The 17,855-nt window shown below is 36.8% G+C and overlaps 1 protein-coding gene across 3 annotated transcripts in view; it reads left to right on the forward strand.

Moving 5' to 3' along the window:
* The first annotated feature begins 1,109 nt into the window (after nucleotides 1-1,109).
* The window catches only part of gabra1 (gamma-aminobutyric acid type A receptor subunit alpha1), a 35,847-nt gene continuing 19,101 nt past the window's right edge, over nucleotides 1,110-17,855 (forward strand). The window contains exons 1-8 of one of the 3 annotated variants that reach the window (XM_073824291.1): nucleotides 1,110-1,897; nucleotides 3,825-3,925; nucleotides 6,425-6,531; nucleotides 8,525-8,592; nucleotides 10,187-10,407; nucleotides 12,484-12,566; nucleotides 12,970-13,113; nucleotides 15,089-15,241. In XM_073824291.1, the coding sequence (XP_073680392.1) occupies nucleotides 3,846-3,925; nucleotides 6,425-6,531; nucleotides 8,525-8,592; nucleotides 10,187-10,407; nucleotides 12,484-12,566; nucleotides 12,970-13,113; nucleotides 15,089-15,241 (856 nt within the window). In that variant the 5' untranslated portion in view covers nucleotides 1,110-1,897; nucleotides 3,825-3,845. Of the gene's footprint in view, nucleotides 1,898-2,145; nucleotides 2,633-3,824; nucleotides 3,926-6,424; nucleotides 6,532-8,524; nucleotides 8,593-10,186; nucleotides 10,408-12,483; nucleotides 12,567-12,969; nucleotides 13,114-15,088; nucleotides 15,242-17,855 lie in introns of those variants that run through there. The other 2 variants (XM_073824293.1, XM_073824292.1) reach the window with 2 other exon arrangements.

Genomic DNA, 17,855 nt, shown 5'->3' on the forward strand with positions numbered 1-17,855 from the left:
CTAGGGTGACGCAGAAGAGAAGAATTGTTGAATAAAGTTGTTATTTATCTTTGAGCACAAAAAGTATTCTCATAGCTTCATTGAACCACTGATGTGACATGGACCATATTACCAATGTTCTTGATACATTTCTGTGCCTTGACCGTGGTAGTACCCTTGCTGTCTATGTAGGGTCAGAGAACTCTCGGATTTCATCAAAAATATCTTAATTTGTGTTCTGAAGATGAATGAAGGTCTTACGAGTTTGGAAAGACATGAGAGTAAATAGTTAATGACATATTTTCATTTTTGGGTGAACTATCCCTTTAAAACCAAGTCAGTGAAGAAGATTGTAGCGCAAAGATCTGATACAATAATTTCAGAATGGTAAGCACACAGAATGAAAACATCCACTTATACCTCAACATATCCAAACAAATGTTATTCTAAACAATATTACAGATAGCAAATTGCGAAAAGTAAAAGTATTATAAAACAAAGACAATTTTGGAGTAAGGACATGACTACATTTTACAAACATATCACAAGTTCACCTCCCCATCCAGTCCTGATTGCTGTCCTCGATGGAGGCTCGAACCCAATGTTCGGCTTGAGTTCAACCCCCCAATTGTGGTATTGTGTCCTGCAATGACTGCTGCTTTATATAGTTTTATAATGATGATTGACAGGACTAAATTATTAGGCTCCTCCCAAACCTACATTTGGAACTTCATTACAAGAAATGGCATGGTATGCCTCTGTAAAAGTCTCATGACCACCATTTTGCAATTCATCTTGCTTTGCTTTTTGATAAAGAAACTGAGAAGTGAGACAATTACAGTGCAAAATTACTCAAATGCAGTGCAATAGAGGGGTATTTGTCAGAAACTTTTATATAATGCAACTTATGGTGCATTCAGTGTATGCATTTTATTCACTATGTTAACAGAATAGCAATTTACTTAAAATATCCTTACTATGTCTGTATTTACTAATTATGTAAAATAACATGTTGTGTTATGTCTAAATCATGCAAAGGTTTCATCATATGTGGGGGTCTGTGGAATTAAGAAGACCTCCGCTGTGCACGTGTTTGCTGTAGGAAACCTCTTAAAAGCTGTCTGCAGTTTCGTGGCTGTCCGTGGTGCTGAAGCGAAACGGGCAAAGTCATACGAATGATGCATTGGAATTAATGTCACTCTATAAATGTGAATCATTTATGAGTTACTGATTAGATGAAGGGTACGTTCTGCAAATAAAAAACTTTCCTGATGCACATGACGCCGTCTGAACAGTCACGTGCGAAACGTGCAGTGCTACGCGAGATCCGACTTCTTTGCTCAGGTAGTTCCAGGATGGGAACACGGTGAATTTAAGATAGGAGACATCGTAGACTCACGTACCGTTTTAAACTTTAGAACTCAAAGTCTTTGTGTTGCAGCTGTTGCTCGCATTGCATCAGGTTAAAGTGGAACTGTGCTAATAACGGCTACTAGGCTACTCGTCGTCATCTCTTGTTAAACATGCACACGGACACATAAACGTCAAGACGCCGTGGAGTTTGTGTGAAAGCTGTCCTAATGTCTCAGATCGTCCCAGCATCGCTCTCTAACACCCAGCAGGCTGAGATCGATGTTCGCGACGTGGCCTCTAATAAGCTGCGCTATTTTCCTCGTTAATGTCACGTTTAAAACACCCTCCGGCTTTTAGTTTGTGTCCTCACTACGCAAATGATCAGAAAAGCTCCTCTGCAGATGCGCTGTAAGGACTGCGGATCTTCCTTAAGCATTTGATTAAAAAAAAAAAAAAAAACATATCTGTGCGATATTCCAGGCGGTGGGTGAGTCGCTGAGACGAGGGTTTGTAGAGACTGCTTCAAGGTGATTTTGGGAAAGATTCGAGCCATCGGGATTTTTAGGTGAGAGATGCATGCATTCACCTTTATTCGGGTTGTGTGCGTGTGCATGCACTGCGGATTGGCATGCATATTGTTGCATGCATGTCTGGCATGCCTTTAACGTGGCAGCGCTCAACAATGTTGCTGTAATAATTAATAGCATGTTAATTGTGATGGAGACGACGCTCTGTGTCGCCTATTATTGTTCCAACGCAGTGCAACAGAGCACAAAACAGCCGAGATCCGGGTAAAAAAATAAGAGGATTTGATTTCCCAACCACTGAAAGAGATTAAGTCGACAGCAGCGCGAGTGAAATTGTGCTGCATATAAAAATGGGACGGATTGGTCTTTCGATGTGAGATTGGTACCACCTTCCATTCTGTAACACAATCGCCATGTACTCAAGCGATCTGGTTTCGGGGACGTAGCACCATTGTCTCGCCGTAGTAAAGCTTTATTCGTGAGGATTTGGGGCTGCTAGATGACTAATTTGCTGTAAACTGGGAAGAGTTTCGATGAAGAGTGCGCGAGAGCTGCGCGCGCTCGGCAGCATCATCAGCAGCAGCAGCAGCCTCGAGCTCAAATTCAGCACAGCTCACATCTCAGAGCATCATCTCCTCGCATCCAGACAGAAAAGACGTGTGCAAAAGTTTGCCGATAAGGTGCAATCGATTTAACGTAAGTGCACGGAAGACTTGATGCTTGTGTCTTGGATATTGTAAAACCGGGGGTTGAGGGATCACAACTGCATAAAGGTACTGCCATATTCCTGGAAATCTAAAATGGATTATGAGGTACTTTTATCTTTGCATGATGCATGATGGATGATGGCTGTGAACTTGACGATGATGTGCACTGTTTGTTTGCTTAATTACTCCGATTGAATTACTACACGTTTAGGAGCAACCCCGAGGCGCACGCCCAATACTAACTCACAGATACCTTAAGACGTGCTTTTGATGATGCACTCTCGCGACACAACTCAAAAAGTGTGAACGTTAGGGATTGTGTAAGCATTATGATCCCCGGGAAGTATTTGCCCAAATATATCTCGTGCGATCTGAACGTGGGCATCACGGAGAGTGCCTCGGCGAGCGATCAAGCTTTTTACATAGAGCTGTAAATCATTTCTCATGATGTTAATGGAGGATTAACGCACCGATTGTGTGTGTAATGATTTGCGTTAATGCGTAGTGCCAACCGGCGGAATCAAAGCACACTAAAAGCTGTGTACGTCTATACGTATAGAACTCTGATGCACATTCCTATATGCATATGAGCACATATTAATATGCTAAAATGGGTAAGTGCGATTCAACATTGAGTATTTGCACAGTGGGTCTTGTGGCATACGTAATGACTGTCGTATCGTGTCACGCAAAACTGTGATATTTGTTTACTCTCGATTCTGATGATGTATATAATTGCTGTAGTATTAATCTACACTATATGTAAGCTATAAAGGGTCACATCAACGCACAGCATTCGTGATTGCTACGCTAGTGAATATGCTTTTAATTATACCTCAAAGGTTAAAAAGGGGAACTATGAACATTTTGTTCAGCACTTGTTAAACTGGCATAGGGGGCTGTGCTTTCATGGGATTTGTATTTAGATGATTAAATGCACTGTGTGCAGTATCTCACTCTGTTGCGACTCAACAAATCACATAACAAATATAAAATTACAGGGATCCCATAGACAGACATTGATTGGGAAGTGTGGGAGTACTTGCATGTGAGCTGACTCTAAAGACCTACTTCTTTTGAGGCTGTCTGTCTAAAATCATTTTTAATTATATTACTAATGAAAATTGAGGTATATTACTGCATATGCTCCCTATAATCTAAAAACCTCTCTTCTTCCTGCAATCCCTCCACCCCAGTTGGAAATGAGAGGAAAACCCAGAGTTTCTTTGAATTAATGTCTTCAATTTCTCTTCTTTAGTGGGGATTCATCCTTTGGAGAATGATGTGGGGTGGAAGAGGAGCAGCTTGGCTTTGGATTTGGGCCTGTTTACTGGTGACCAATGTTCTGGCTGGAAAAAGGTATGTTTGTGCACCTGAGGTCGATACACATTTGGAAGGATTAACACATTCTCTACTTTTGATAAAGAGCACGCTCTTCGCTGTAGTTACAGTAAAGTTCAGTTTAATATGTAAGGACTTTGATCTAAATGTAGGTCTTTGATCTAAACCTACGATGTTAACTTAGACCAAGATCAGAACCTCAGACTTCAAAGAGAATGTCATGCTAATGAAGCTTTCATTAAGGTTTTCATTCTGCGGTGACTTTCCTTTACTGTTAGACTGCACGCTTCATGGAGTGTGATTCATTTATAGGTGAATTTTGCTGACCTGCATTGTGAAGTAAGGAAAAAAAACTGCGTATGTCTTTCATCCATAAGCTGAATTAGTTACTTTAGACAAAACATGTAGTAGGAAATGTCTAAAAATACAGCAAAGTGCTATTTTCAAAGGTTTGTAATCAAACATAAATATTTATTTATTTTACTTGGCTTAAAAGAGGTCTCAAGTTTTTATTTTAATTTAATGTTTGGGGTGTAATATTAACTATTTTTATGGATAAAATTAAATTGCTAAATAAAAATCATGGTTGTAAAATAATGATTCTAAAGTGATTAGAAATGCCATGCAATGTTTCGCCTGCTTTAGACAAGTGACCGTCACAGTGATGTTGACTTTCCCATGAATATTTGATCAGAATACTTTAAAAATGCCATAGGCATACAGCGTCTCATTTGTAAGCTGTGCTGTGAGAGCACACATCCCACAGCACTGGGCTCTGGACAGCATGTATTCGACACTGTTGCTGTTCAGATGACCTGTAGATGGGGTTGCTGTACAATGTTTAATGGGGATCTGTATGCTGCTCATAAGCACATGGATTTTGCGGTGTGTTCTTCATGTCCTTACAGTTCCTCATTGAGCCTAAATCTGCCAAAAAATATATTTGAGTTAATTATTACTAAATAAAAATGCCCTGAGCTCATATTTTTTGTGCATTTATCAGAGGCAACAGTGGAGATGTAATTTTGGATCAGGCTGACATTACCAGCATGCTGTGAGTGTTGTCCTGGCATGCATGCGTAATATATGAGACTACGTTTTCCTCTCATGACCCCTTTTCCGTGCCGCTCATGGGGTCTGTGTGCATGTGCGTGTACATCTCTCTGCGCAGATGGGGGAGGGTGGAAGTATTCTCGTTTTATTTTTATTCTCGTCGTATTTAAGCCAGTCTGTCGCTGAATCCTGCGAAGTCCAAAGGTGTGGGAGACCACTTGTGAAAATGCCTCTGTTTTGCATTATTATAATAGAACATTAATAAACAAATAAGATTTAGATGGCAAAAAACTGAGTGTGCAAGTTTGTATAAACCAGTATGTTTGAATTAAAGCAAGAAAATTGTAAAAAGAAGTTGAATTGGTCAAATTTGCTTACATTTGATCATGACCTAGAAATATTACGTTGTCTTGACGACATAAGTTTTCAGTGAAATACACCAAAGTGCTCTAAGACTTTCGGACTCCATTCTATGTTCTTGCTAAAGGAAATTCAGCTGGGAGACATTAAGACTGATTGAAATGAGTGCACTAAATGAGCACAAAAACCTGCACTGCTCTTCTCAGCGACGGCAAGCATATATCATCGGACAATTGTGCTTAAATTTTATTTAACTGCTTTGAATCAATAGTTGTCCATGTTGGTTTAGTGGAAGATTTATAGTGGAATTACATGCAATAATACATGGAACCACAGGATACAAGGCTAACTTGCATTTCAGTGCGTGTGATGTCTCTCTCGTTTGGGGTCTGTCGCGTCTCTCCCTCTCTCTTTTCTCTGTTTGAAAACACCCCCATCCGTGGTCCATGCTAACTAATCGCAATGACCTCATCCTCTCCTTGAAATCTGTTTCCATGCCAAGCTTATTTTTGAAACACCAAACAGTGTTTATTGAGTCTGCCGTCGCACTCGCGGTCCGGTCGGTACCTGCCAGAGGGAAAAGAATGCCAATGATTACCAAAAAAGCAAGCAATTATGTATGAACGGCCAGCCGGTGATTGTTTTTAGAGGAGCACAAATTGGCCACCGTCCTCACAGGCTCTTATTCATAAAGTACCATTTTGCACTATATGATTAAACTGCATTTTGCTCCTAATCATTCGTCTGAAAAATTTATGAGCGACAGAGTTGGTTGTGATTGCAGCCTTGGGTGTGTCTTTTAGGATTTGGCTTCATGTCGCCAGAACTCAGAATATCCACATGCTTATTTGCATCTAAAAGAGTATTTTAGCTAATTAATAATGCATTGTTTCTGTGTACATCCTCTTTTGCTCCTAAGACGGAAGGAGATTTCTTGTTTATCTTTGGGCTATTACATTGCAAATTCTCTTTAAACAGGCTGGAAGTTTCAGAGTTACCCCGAGGAGGGTGTTGCATTGATTTTACACATCAGGGTGTGTTATAGCCACCCTTTGCTGTTAATAATGGTTTTAGAATAAAATATCTGCTGTTTTACATTGTCAGCTCCAGTCAGACCGCAGAGGAGCAGAAAGACAACACTACAGTTTTCACCAGGATTCTGGACAGCCTTCTCGATGGCTACGACAACCGTCTCAGGCCTGGGCTCGGAGGTAGGCAGAGGTTTCTCTAATGATGCGCCTCATACATATGTGTCCCAGTTTTCAGCCTTGTGGGAGATTTCTAAACTTACATCTTCAAACGGATGTAACAGCACTTTTTCACGCCTGGAAAATAAATCAGTAACCAATGATGGTTCTTCAGAAGTAGGTTTCTAAATCACTTATTTAGCAGTTTTATGTAATTTTATTGCTAACATTTTAATTTTGATTTAAGGATGCAGCAAGGACTTCTGTGGTTACAATGATAAAACTAAAAAATACATGCTTCCCAGATGTAAATGTAATGTTCCGCAGAGGAACATTTCTCCATTCACCTTTTATATATTATGAATAAGTTGTTATATAAGTTGTTCCATATTATGGATTGCAACACCCAAGAATTACACTCGCACCATTTTATTTACTTGCCAAATGCATTTTGTCCTCACAGTTAAATCATGGCAATAAGACACTTTTAAGGTGGCAAATATTTCCCTAATTGCTTTGCAATTTTCACAACGCTAGTACTAATCTTACATAATCAAAAATGCCCTTTTACCAAGCATTTCAACATATTTTCAGCAATGGCAGTATACACAAAATCTCACTACACTTTCTATCTCACTACACATAAGTGTTTAGTCTATGTGAACTTTTGATTCTCAGCAATTGCCTTTCATACTGCTGTATTACTGTATATTTTCATTTGCATCTTTTCTCATGCAGTTCAATACATTTGTATATCATTTAATCCAACAGAGTTTTGTTGGATTAATAATTATTTGGTATATCAATAGATATGGATTCTCTAAAACTGATTTTGAAACACAAAACCAAAATATAAGGAGTTCTTGTTACAGTACAAGAGATTTATGGCAGATGATAACCACAATATACAAAGTGTGTGTATGTGTGTGTGATACTATTACAAACCATTACACGCCATTACAAACATGCTATTGCAATATGGATTTTATAATGCAAGTCTATTTCTAATGTAACAATGTTACCCTTTTTAATTTACAAACAGGATTATTTAAAGCATGCACTGCACTTGCATTGTTTGCAACTGAGCGATCTTATTGTAAGGGTACTAAATGGAAAGAAGATACTGATGTGTTTTGGAGATTACATATAATAATCTAGTGTTTTAAAACAATGATTATGTGGACAGATAATGGGCATAACTTGGAAAGAATGACCAGCAAGTGTGATCAGTTTGTACAAAACTGAAAAATGTTACAATAATCTAGTGTTTTGAAACAATGATGAAACGTAGATAGAAATGATGTATAACTGATATGAAATCAAAAGATCAGGTGTTGAAAGAACTTTTGAAAAACGGTCACTGAAAGACACTAAATGCAAAAGCGTGTCTCGTCAAAAATGTCCCGAAGGCGTTGGTGGAGAGCAGTTCTGTTCTGAACAAGCCTGCCAGGCAAAAGCACATCAAGTGAACATTGTTTTCCACATAAATGCAGATCATTTAACACCTGACATAAATTAGCTTTGAACAGAACTGAATGATTCATTGAGTTGGCAAGGAACTCCTCACACATGCAGCATATAATTTTTAATTTTCGGTGCGTCTGTTTGACCTTACTCGCATTACCTTAGCGCCCACAAAGTGACAACATGTCATAAATTGCAAGTGATGTTGACTAACAACTTCTGTCAGCATCAGTCATCGTTCCATTCTCGTTGAGGCAAGGTGCATTTTAACATAAAATTGTACAAAAGTATTTATACATTATAGTGATTTGAAATTTTAATGCTGTGTGAAAAGAAAAGAAAGGGAAAGAAAAGAAAAAAGAGCTGGAAAATCCCAGGAATTATGGAAGGGGGTTGCCAGAGAGAGACAGAACCCATGTGCGTGGAGTGTGGAGAGTTTGCTGAACCTCGATTAGATCAAAGTCAGGCAGGTTGAACCTCTGGATTAAAGCGTTGTTAAAACTAATGACCAACACTGATTGACACTCAAACTCCTAATTTCTTGCTTCAACAGAGCGTGTAACCGAAGTCAAGACTGACATTTTCGTGACGAGTATTGGACCGGTCTCGGACCATGACATGGTAAAACATTTTTTTACTTTCTATAAATGTCACACGTTTTCTGTGTAGCCAGTGTTCAGAAGAGTCATTTGCATTGTTAACTGTTATTCATCACACTGAAAAGCTTGAAATGTAATAATTCAATCTGTAAATGTGAAATCTAGATCCGATATTCAATAATAGTGGAAGTGGCCTTATGTGAGGAAATATGACTAACTGATTACAAAACTATAACATATTTCATGTAATCAAAAAAAGTTTAGGACACTTCAGTCACACCTAAAAAGAAATGAATGTCTTGGCATACATAAAATATCAAACCAAATGCATTTCTAAAAAAGCACTAGATGCTTGTCAGGCAGAACATTTCACAAAATATTTAAAATCACAAATGAGAAAAACATAATGTGACACTTGTTTGTTTAAGCGTTAGTGGAACCTGTTCATAGTTCATGTGATGAACCTGTGATTCTTAATGCCTGTATTAAAAATTACTCTGTCAATGTAAAAAGTCAGTTCTGTGTACAGCTCTAGCATTATTTGTTTGCAGATGCCACTTAGTGTGATATATATATAGTGTTGTCATCTAGTGAAATGGCATTCAGATATTTTTAAGTATCACTTTTGTGATCTTTTTGGAGTCACTGTATGTGCTTGATTATGGAAATGCACTCTGCTGTGTTTATTGTTTTATTCTACATAATAGTTTTCTGCGGAATATCAGATTCTGGCTGGATTTCATCACATTTCTTCTTCCAAACATGCCAAAGTTCCTTTATAAAGCAGCTCTACATGTTATCCATGCATGTCTATAAATCAATCTTCTAATTTCTAAACCAGTAAATGCTGCAGTCATGTTAGATTTCTTTTCTGCTGCTACTCTACCTAGAACATCCGGCTGTATCTGTGTCATAATGGATGATCATGTGAAAATGAAAAAATGCTCGCAGCTATGACGATCAGTAGTTGTTAGAATGATTCATGCCGCTAATTATGGCCACCAATGCTTCAGAAAGCTCATGGCTCCTCTTGACGACTGCAGTTTTACTGAAATTACTGTTCAAAAGCTGCTCTATAACTACATGTCTCAATTAAAATCCTCAAAGCATTTGAGGAAAAATGAAAAAGGTGCTTATTTTGGAGCTTGACTGTACCTGATCACTATGACCTACTGTATAATTGTATCACAAGAGTGTTTTTTTTTTTTTTAGTAACAAAATACACTCTTAAAAATAAAGGTGCTTCATGATGCCATAGAAGAACCTTTTTTGTTTAAATGGTTCCATAAAGAACCTTTAACATCTGACGAACCTTTCTGTTCCACAAAAAGTTCTTTGTGCCAAAAGAAGGTTCTTCAGATTATATAAGGGTAAGAAAGAGATGGTTCTTTAAAAAAACCTTTAACTGAATGGTTCGTTGTGGAGCCAAAAATGGTTCTTCTATGGCATCACTGTGAAGAACCTTTTAAAGAACTTTTTTTAAGAGTGTAAAACTACACCTAAATGTAAACTAAATTTTAAAATATTTTTAAAAAATGAAACTGAAAATGCAAAATTATCATAATCATGCTCCATACATGGGATTAGGTAACGATGTGTTATTTGTGGGCTTGCAGGAGTACACCATAGATGTGTTCTTCAGGCAGAGCTGGAAGGATGAGAGGCTGAAGTTCAAAGGTCCCATGGCGGTGCTCCGTCTCAACAATCTCATGGCTAGCAAAATCTGGACTCCCGACACGTTTTTCCACAACGGAAAGAAGTCAGTCGCCCATAACATGACCATGCCTAACAAACTTCTGCGGATCACAGAGGAAGGAACTTTGCTTTACACCATGAGGTGAAGCTGCTGATTATGTTCATCTGCTTACCCAGAACAGATGGTGAATCTGATCACCTTTTCATGTCATTTCCTTTTAATGTTGGTGTTTGATCTGGGTGTTCATCTCTCTCAGTACAGAAATATATTCAAATAATATAAATAAATATAAATAAAAAGTATTAGTGTGAGTCTATAAATGCATATTTTGCAGTTGTAGTATACGTTTTAATGGCTGTGTCATAAATAACATGGACCTCGTCCTCTCAGTGGACTAACACACGGGTCAAGACCACACTTTATAAATCATCCTTTAGTCTGCTTAATTAGTACATTAGGGTGAAGATAGAAGTTCATATTTGTGTTAAAATGAAAAATGGGAGGAACGTACCACAGGGGATGACATTTTCATCATGCTGTCAAGCTTGAGAGAGATGTATGTGTATGTGTGCGACTGTGTACTGTATATGTGGGATATAACTGAGTAGTAGTAGTAATTCCTTTCAAAAATGGATGGTCTGACCAGTACCTGGTTACATAGGGCCCCCTGTATGTGATAATAATAGCTTTGATGAAGTTTGCTTGTATCAGTCGTGTGCAATAATGTTTAAAAATGCAGAGTGAATTTCAAAAAGATATTGTTGAAATAGCGGTTGCTACATTGTGTCTTATTGGTTTAATTCAGCATTAATTGTTACAATGAAACAATCGGGCACTGTGTTATTTGGGCAATTCAAAATACTTGAATAATTCTAGATACCTTATTATCTGAAGTGTTTGGATTTTTAGAATGCTTATTAGCTTCACTTCCATTGACCAGATATATTGTACAAAACGGCTTGTTTGCTGCGTGACAATTCGGTCTGATTTTCAAACACAAAATCAGCAGACAGGCTGAATAAATATGCAAATTCACTCTCTGACAGTAGGTGGCGCTTATGGAACAGCAGAAATACTGTGGTAGCCATGGTTAGACATGTACAGAAAAGTTCTGTGAAGGAGAAGAAAGGTAGTCAAACTGTATTTAAATGTTTCTAAACAGATATTTAGTATTATATTTGGTTTGGCGTTTATCAGACAACACCAAGTACTTAAATAATTATAAAACATTTTACTTTTAAAACATATTTTACACTTGCCAGCCTAGAAATTAGATTATTTTCTATTACTATTATTATTATTATTATTATTATTATTATTATTTGTTATTATTATTCTCTATTGTAATTTTTATGACTATTGGCAGTTGTTATTGCTTTATTAAAGCATTAATCTCACAAAATTCTCACACATTTCTCTGAAAGCGATGGCTTTTACAATAGTTAAAGTTTGCTTAAATATGTAAAGATTAAAGATAATATTAAAGATAGTTAAAGATTATACTAAGACCATCTGGTAAAACATTACAACGTGTAAAATGCATACATTGTGAGCAGGGGGTGGTAAGATGTAGGGTTGCAAAAGGAATGGAACATTTCTGGAAACTCTCCTAAAGTTTCCAAAAAATCCTGAAATTTTCCACAAGTTTTTAAAAAATTCCAAAAAGTTTCCAAATTTATTGTTGTTTTGCAACCCAAATTAAGTAAAACGATAGGGACTGGGGGGCACAGATATGCAAAAAATTACTAATGTTTGGCGAATAAACAATTCAAGGACCGTTACATATGCATTCCCAACAGTATAGTTATGTAATCTTTATGTTACACCTCAAATGACAAAGCAATGTTTATTTTTAGCCAGTCAACTCTCAAAAGGCTTCAGTATGTAGAGCATAGACTGCACACCCCTGACATTGTAATGCAATTATTTGGGTAATCTATTAAATTAAATACTTTATTAAACACAAATGGTAAAATGTATGGTTACAGCTTTTAAATTCTTAAATTCAGAATGGGTGAGCAGCAGCTGCACATCCATTCCATATTAATGCATTGCTTTATACCACTTAATAACAATTACATATAAATAATGCATACTTACATGTATCATCACACTGTCCAAATGTATTTCAATCAGTGGGAGGAAAATTTTAATTAACTGTCAATATTATAATATTGTATCCCGCATTCTCTCTCTCTCTCTCTCTGTGTGTCTCAGGCTTACAGTCAGAGCTGAATGTCCAATGCATTTGGAGGACTTCCCAATGGACGCCCATGCTTGCCCTCTCAAATTCGGCAGCTGTAAGTACTGTGATGTTTTACACGCTTCCGTGCAAAGTTACTCAGAGTCTCCAAAGTGAGTAGTGTGAGCAGCGTAGAGATGATCTTTGACATAACACGTCACAAACCCGAGTCCACACAACCAGCCGAATGGATTTAGCGAGCTCTACCCCAACCCAACTAATCCTTGCAAAGAAAGAACAGATGCGTCCACGCTGGAGGAAGAATGAAGGGGGGGAAAGACACATGAATAAAAAACAAGCTTGTGACTCAAAGCCACGAGGCTCTAAATATTTCAGCGTCTGCTGTGTCTCCGCTGTGCTTGAGGATCCACTGCAGTATATGGCCCCGGGAAGCTCTGACTGCTGACAAGTGACTTCTTGACTTCAGACAGTTGATTCTGTGTTTTGTTTGTTTGCATCAGATGCCTACACGAGGGCTGAAGTGGTGTACGTATGGACGCGTGGGGCGGCGCAGTCTGTGGTGGTGGCTGACGACGGCTCCCGACTCAACCAGTATGACTTGATGGGACAGACCGTGGACTCTGGTGTGGTGCAGTCCAGCACTGGTGCGTGTTTAGAAATGAAACCTATCCAGATGATGGTTATGTTTTAGCAAGTTTAGCCAAAGTAGCATGCTCCAGATTTTATAATTTCCCTTGTGGACATGCAAATTATTATTCTGTTCCCTCCTTTATTGGCCAACTGATACAGGTACTGTAACAAATAGGTCCAAAGTGGGTGACTTTTTATTTTAACAGACTAATATGATTTAGTGGGTTTAGTTGTCAAACAATAAATACCTTGTCATTATCAATCAGTCAGGAAACTCTTACTTTGCAATATTTTGACTGATTGAGGGTGTAAGGAAGTGCGTTGTGGCGCTGTAACTCTAATTGTTAGGATGTTAATACAATTTGTGATCAGCGTCCGGGAGTAACTAGTTAAATGTAATGGCATAATGTAATTTAATTACATAATGAATGTAACTGTAATCCACTGTGCCTAAATTATCGAAATGATAACAATTACAAAGGGGTTTAAATCTGAATATGTTCTGCAAAAAGATAGGATTAGTTGAATAATATTAATTTGTTGCTTTGCCTGTTTTTGAAACAGTTGAAAACATTAATTAGAAATTTAGAAAGGTAATCAAGAAGTAATTAATTACATTACTACTTAATATATTTTGAATAGGGTAACTTGTAATCTGTAACATATTACATTTCCTACATTTCCAAAGTAACCTTTCCAACACTGTTTGTGATGAAAGATTTGTGTAAACATGTTATTAATCTTAATTTCACTTGTGGTCTTATTTTCCATCCTGCTAGATTCTTGTCTTGTTGTTTTAGAAAAAAACGCCAGTTTACCAAAGGCTAAATTAGACTACAACGTAATTGCTGCTTTGTTTTTCAATAGCAAAATGTGAAAACGAGCATCACCTGGAAAGAGCATGATATTTTAAGCACCACATTTGAATGTAAACCATGTGATAAACACCAGATTCATATACATTCTAAATAATAAACATCTCCTGAATTGTTCTAATATCGACTAGGAATAATTTGGTAGTGTTTTGCACATGAGCACATGCTCTAAATATCACATCTTCCAGATGAAAACACATACAAGATTGATTTTGCTGCAACGTATGAGCATTATATGGTTATTTGTTCCCATGTGGGAAATGCAAAATAGCAGCATCAGACATATAGTGCATTATCACCATGTTTTCTATACATGTGGATATGGACAGTCCATGAGAAATCATCAAACAAAAAAGTGCAGTGCAGTGCAGTGATTAATGAATAATGCATGATCTGCAATAATGGCATACTGTATATGCAGTACTTTATACAGGGCTGCCAATCTAATAAAAAAAACGGCAATACTTTACAGTAAGGTGTCATTTGTTAATATTAGTTAATGTATCAACTAACATGAACGAATAATGAACAATATATGTATCACACTATTATTTTTGCTAATGAAGGTTAATAAAAATAAAATTTCAAAATAAAAATCACAGTGCATTAACTAATATTAACAAATAATGCATAATGCATTAGTAAATGCTGAAATTTGCATTAACTAAGCCTATTTTTTTTTTTTTTTTATATTGTTCATTCTTAGTTTATGGTCAACTAATGTTGACTAATGAACCTTATTGTAAAGTGTTACCAAAAAAAAGTAGATGAAATAACTATAATATCCTTATAAATGTTCTGATTAATTATATTCAATCTTGCATATCAGTATTTGCTGAGAAGAGTCCCTAAATAAGGATACTGATATTGTTATAAAATATTAAGACAGAAAGTAGCTTTAGAAGTCAAGTCTGTCTGTCTGAAGTAGACTTACTCATTCTGTGCTGCTGTTGTCGCACGTAAGGGTTAGGGGCATGATTAATTGTATTAATTTAGTGTTAATTTCTTTATAATGAACCATGGTAAATTAACATGTTTAATTGACTGTCCTAATACACACATTAATTATGCATATATGGCTTCCTTCAAAAATCTCTTTCTCTTTGGCTTCCAGGAGAGTATGTTGTCATGACAACACATTTCCACCTCAAAAGGAAGATCGGTTACTTTGTCATCCAGACGTATTTGCCGTGTATCATGACCGTGATCCTGTCCCAGGTGTCCTTCTGGCTAAACAGGGAATCTGTCCCTGCCAGAACTGTGTTCGGTGAGTGTCCTAATTGATCTTTAAGTTAAGCAATCAATGAGCTGTTAGTGTCACTCTGCAGCAATCTCCAACACTACAACATCTTCATTTCTAGTGAGCTGTTGTACTGTCTAGGTATCCGCTTTCTAAAGCAGCATCCTAACTGTAATGCAATCTCATAAATGATTGAACTGGAATAATCTACCTAGGCAGCAACTCCATGCACCACACAAACAGGGTTCCTCATGAGACATACAGTACACTACATGCAAGACTCAACCCACAACTGATGCCAGAGAGATTGATGTTAGCATGCTGCAAAGACACTCTAATAAGCACACAAACATGGGCGACATTGTAAATAAAAGATTTATTAGTTTAAAGAGCTTTATTGGTTATAACGGAACTGAGATTTCTATGAATTAAGATTAGTGACCTTGTCTGACAGTTTATCAGAATTCAGTTTTTTTTTCCTTCTCCCAAAAAAACTTATAATATAAAAGTTCTGTTTTGTGTGTATATATATATATATATTAATAATAAACAGCACCAAGCGGAAGACAATAGTCTGATCAATTTGCCTTCTCAAATCATCATGACTTCCCTAAAATAAAATCTATAGATATTAAACAGTTCAAGTATAAAAAAGTGTTAGTTTAAAAGTTAAACTTAGATAAATGTGCGCTATTAGGCACATATCCAGTAGTTTGTGCAGAGAGTAGAAGCTAAAGCTGCTTGATATGGAGGCGCCAGAGCAATCACTTGCAAGTCAAGTCAAGTCAAGTCACCTTTATTTATATAGCGCTTTTAACAATACAGATTGTGTCAAAGCAACTGCACAGTATTTAAACAGCACAATAGTGTGTAAGTAACGCATTATTGTAAATAATTAATTTTCAGTTAAAGGCAGTTCATCAATGAATTCAGTGATATCATCATCCAGTTCAGTTCAAATAGTATACGATATACTTGCAAGTTATTAAAATTAAAAATTACGTAATTTTTGCTCACAAAGGTAAGAGTAATACATCAATCAGAACTGTAAAGGGTGTACTTGTGAACTCAACAAAACGTTACAAACAGTGCTTTTATAAAATAAAGAAAACAAACGTCTTGTTCTTGAACAGGAGTGCTTCACAAAAATGAACCGAAACTCAGTGAATACATGCCTCACAGACATGATATATATCTATAGAAGGCTTGAAATTTTAACTTAACGAAATAAAACAAATTGAAAACAAAAACTCTTTCTTTATGTAATCCGTAAGCATTTCTCTCTAAAGGCCCGTCCAAAAAGGAGATTGCGAGTCAAGATCTTTGCGACACTGACTCAGAATACACTAGTTTATTCATAAATAATTCAAGTATGTCCTTACTCTCCTTTACACATTTTTTTCTTTACCATAATTGATGGATGTCTAAAATATAAAAATAAGGAGAAGCCTTAAACAGTCCAAAAAGCCAAAAAAGATTGTAAATATACATAAAATTGTAAAATACGTTAAATAGTCGAGCATTTCTCTGAGCTCATCAATTATTATTTAGCTCATTCTGGGATTAATAATATGCACTGAATGAGGCTGCTCTTACATATCTCTATGCTTCTAACCCACCTTTTCAGCACAGCTCTTGTAAGAAATCAGTGTGAAATGCATCTGGTTGCCATGACAAATTCGCACTCTTGTTGCTGCACATCAGAAACTGGAACGTTGCTTTTTGCTTATTTTGACTCATAGAGTTTACTCTCGTTCATTTTAGACATTCAGTACTTGTTGCAATTTTATATATTTTTTTTTAAATATTGTGCTGTCTCTTGGCTCCAACGGCTTTTGAGCAAGCACAAAGAGTGACTTCATCTTCTGCCTATTTTTATATTATTAGTTAGAATTCATTATTTGTTTAGAAGTCATTATCCATGCCTTTCCGATTAATGTATTCAGCTTTTAAAATCCTCTAAAAGCTATCTAGGTCGGCAGCTTACTAGGTAGGCAGGTTTTGGAACAGAACAGGATTTGGGGATCTTGTTCAAATTTAGCAAAAATCTTATTTGGTCTTAAAAAAAGTGATCTATTTTCAGTTACAGCTTACATTTTCTTCAATACTTTATTAGAAGGCTGCATGCATTGATTGTTAGTGCTTTTCTGAGAAGCATGCAAACTGCAAAATCATAAATCCTTAATTTGACAGTGAGCACAACAGTATTCAAAGTTTTAAACTGTGCCAGGAGGATACTGTATGTCTGTGTGATGTATTATGTAACACATATCAGAGAGGAAAGATTTTGTTTTTCTGTCAGCTTGTCGGTTTACCCTTGAATTAAGTCTCCTGACTGGGCACTTTGGATTCCCAAGTGTTTGCATCTCAGACAAACATTAAAAGTTGCATCTGAGAGCCGTCTGTGCCTTAGTTCTTGCTGGGTAGCTTGGCTGCAGCCTTGCAAAACTACATTCATATTTTACATTTTGTGAAGTATTCTACAAATGCACTTTGATTGAAACTTGAACAAGGGGCCAAGGATGTGACACTTTGTTTTTGTCTTGATCTGGGGGGAAAAAATGAAGTGCCTTGTGTCAGGGTTATGGACTTGTTGTTCCGTGTTTTACCTCTGTCTTTGGTCCTTGGCTTCCTTATATGG

The sequence above is a fragment of the Garra rufa genome, chromosome 19, assembly GCF_049309525.1.
Source record: "Garra rufa chromosome 19, GarRuf1.0, whole genome shotgun sequence".
Taxonomy (NCBI): Eukaryota; Metazoa; Chordata; class Actinopteri; order Cypriniformes; family Cyprinidae; genus Garra; species Garra rufa.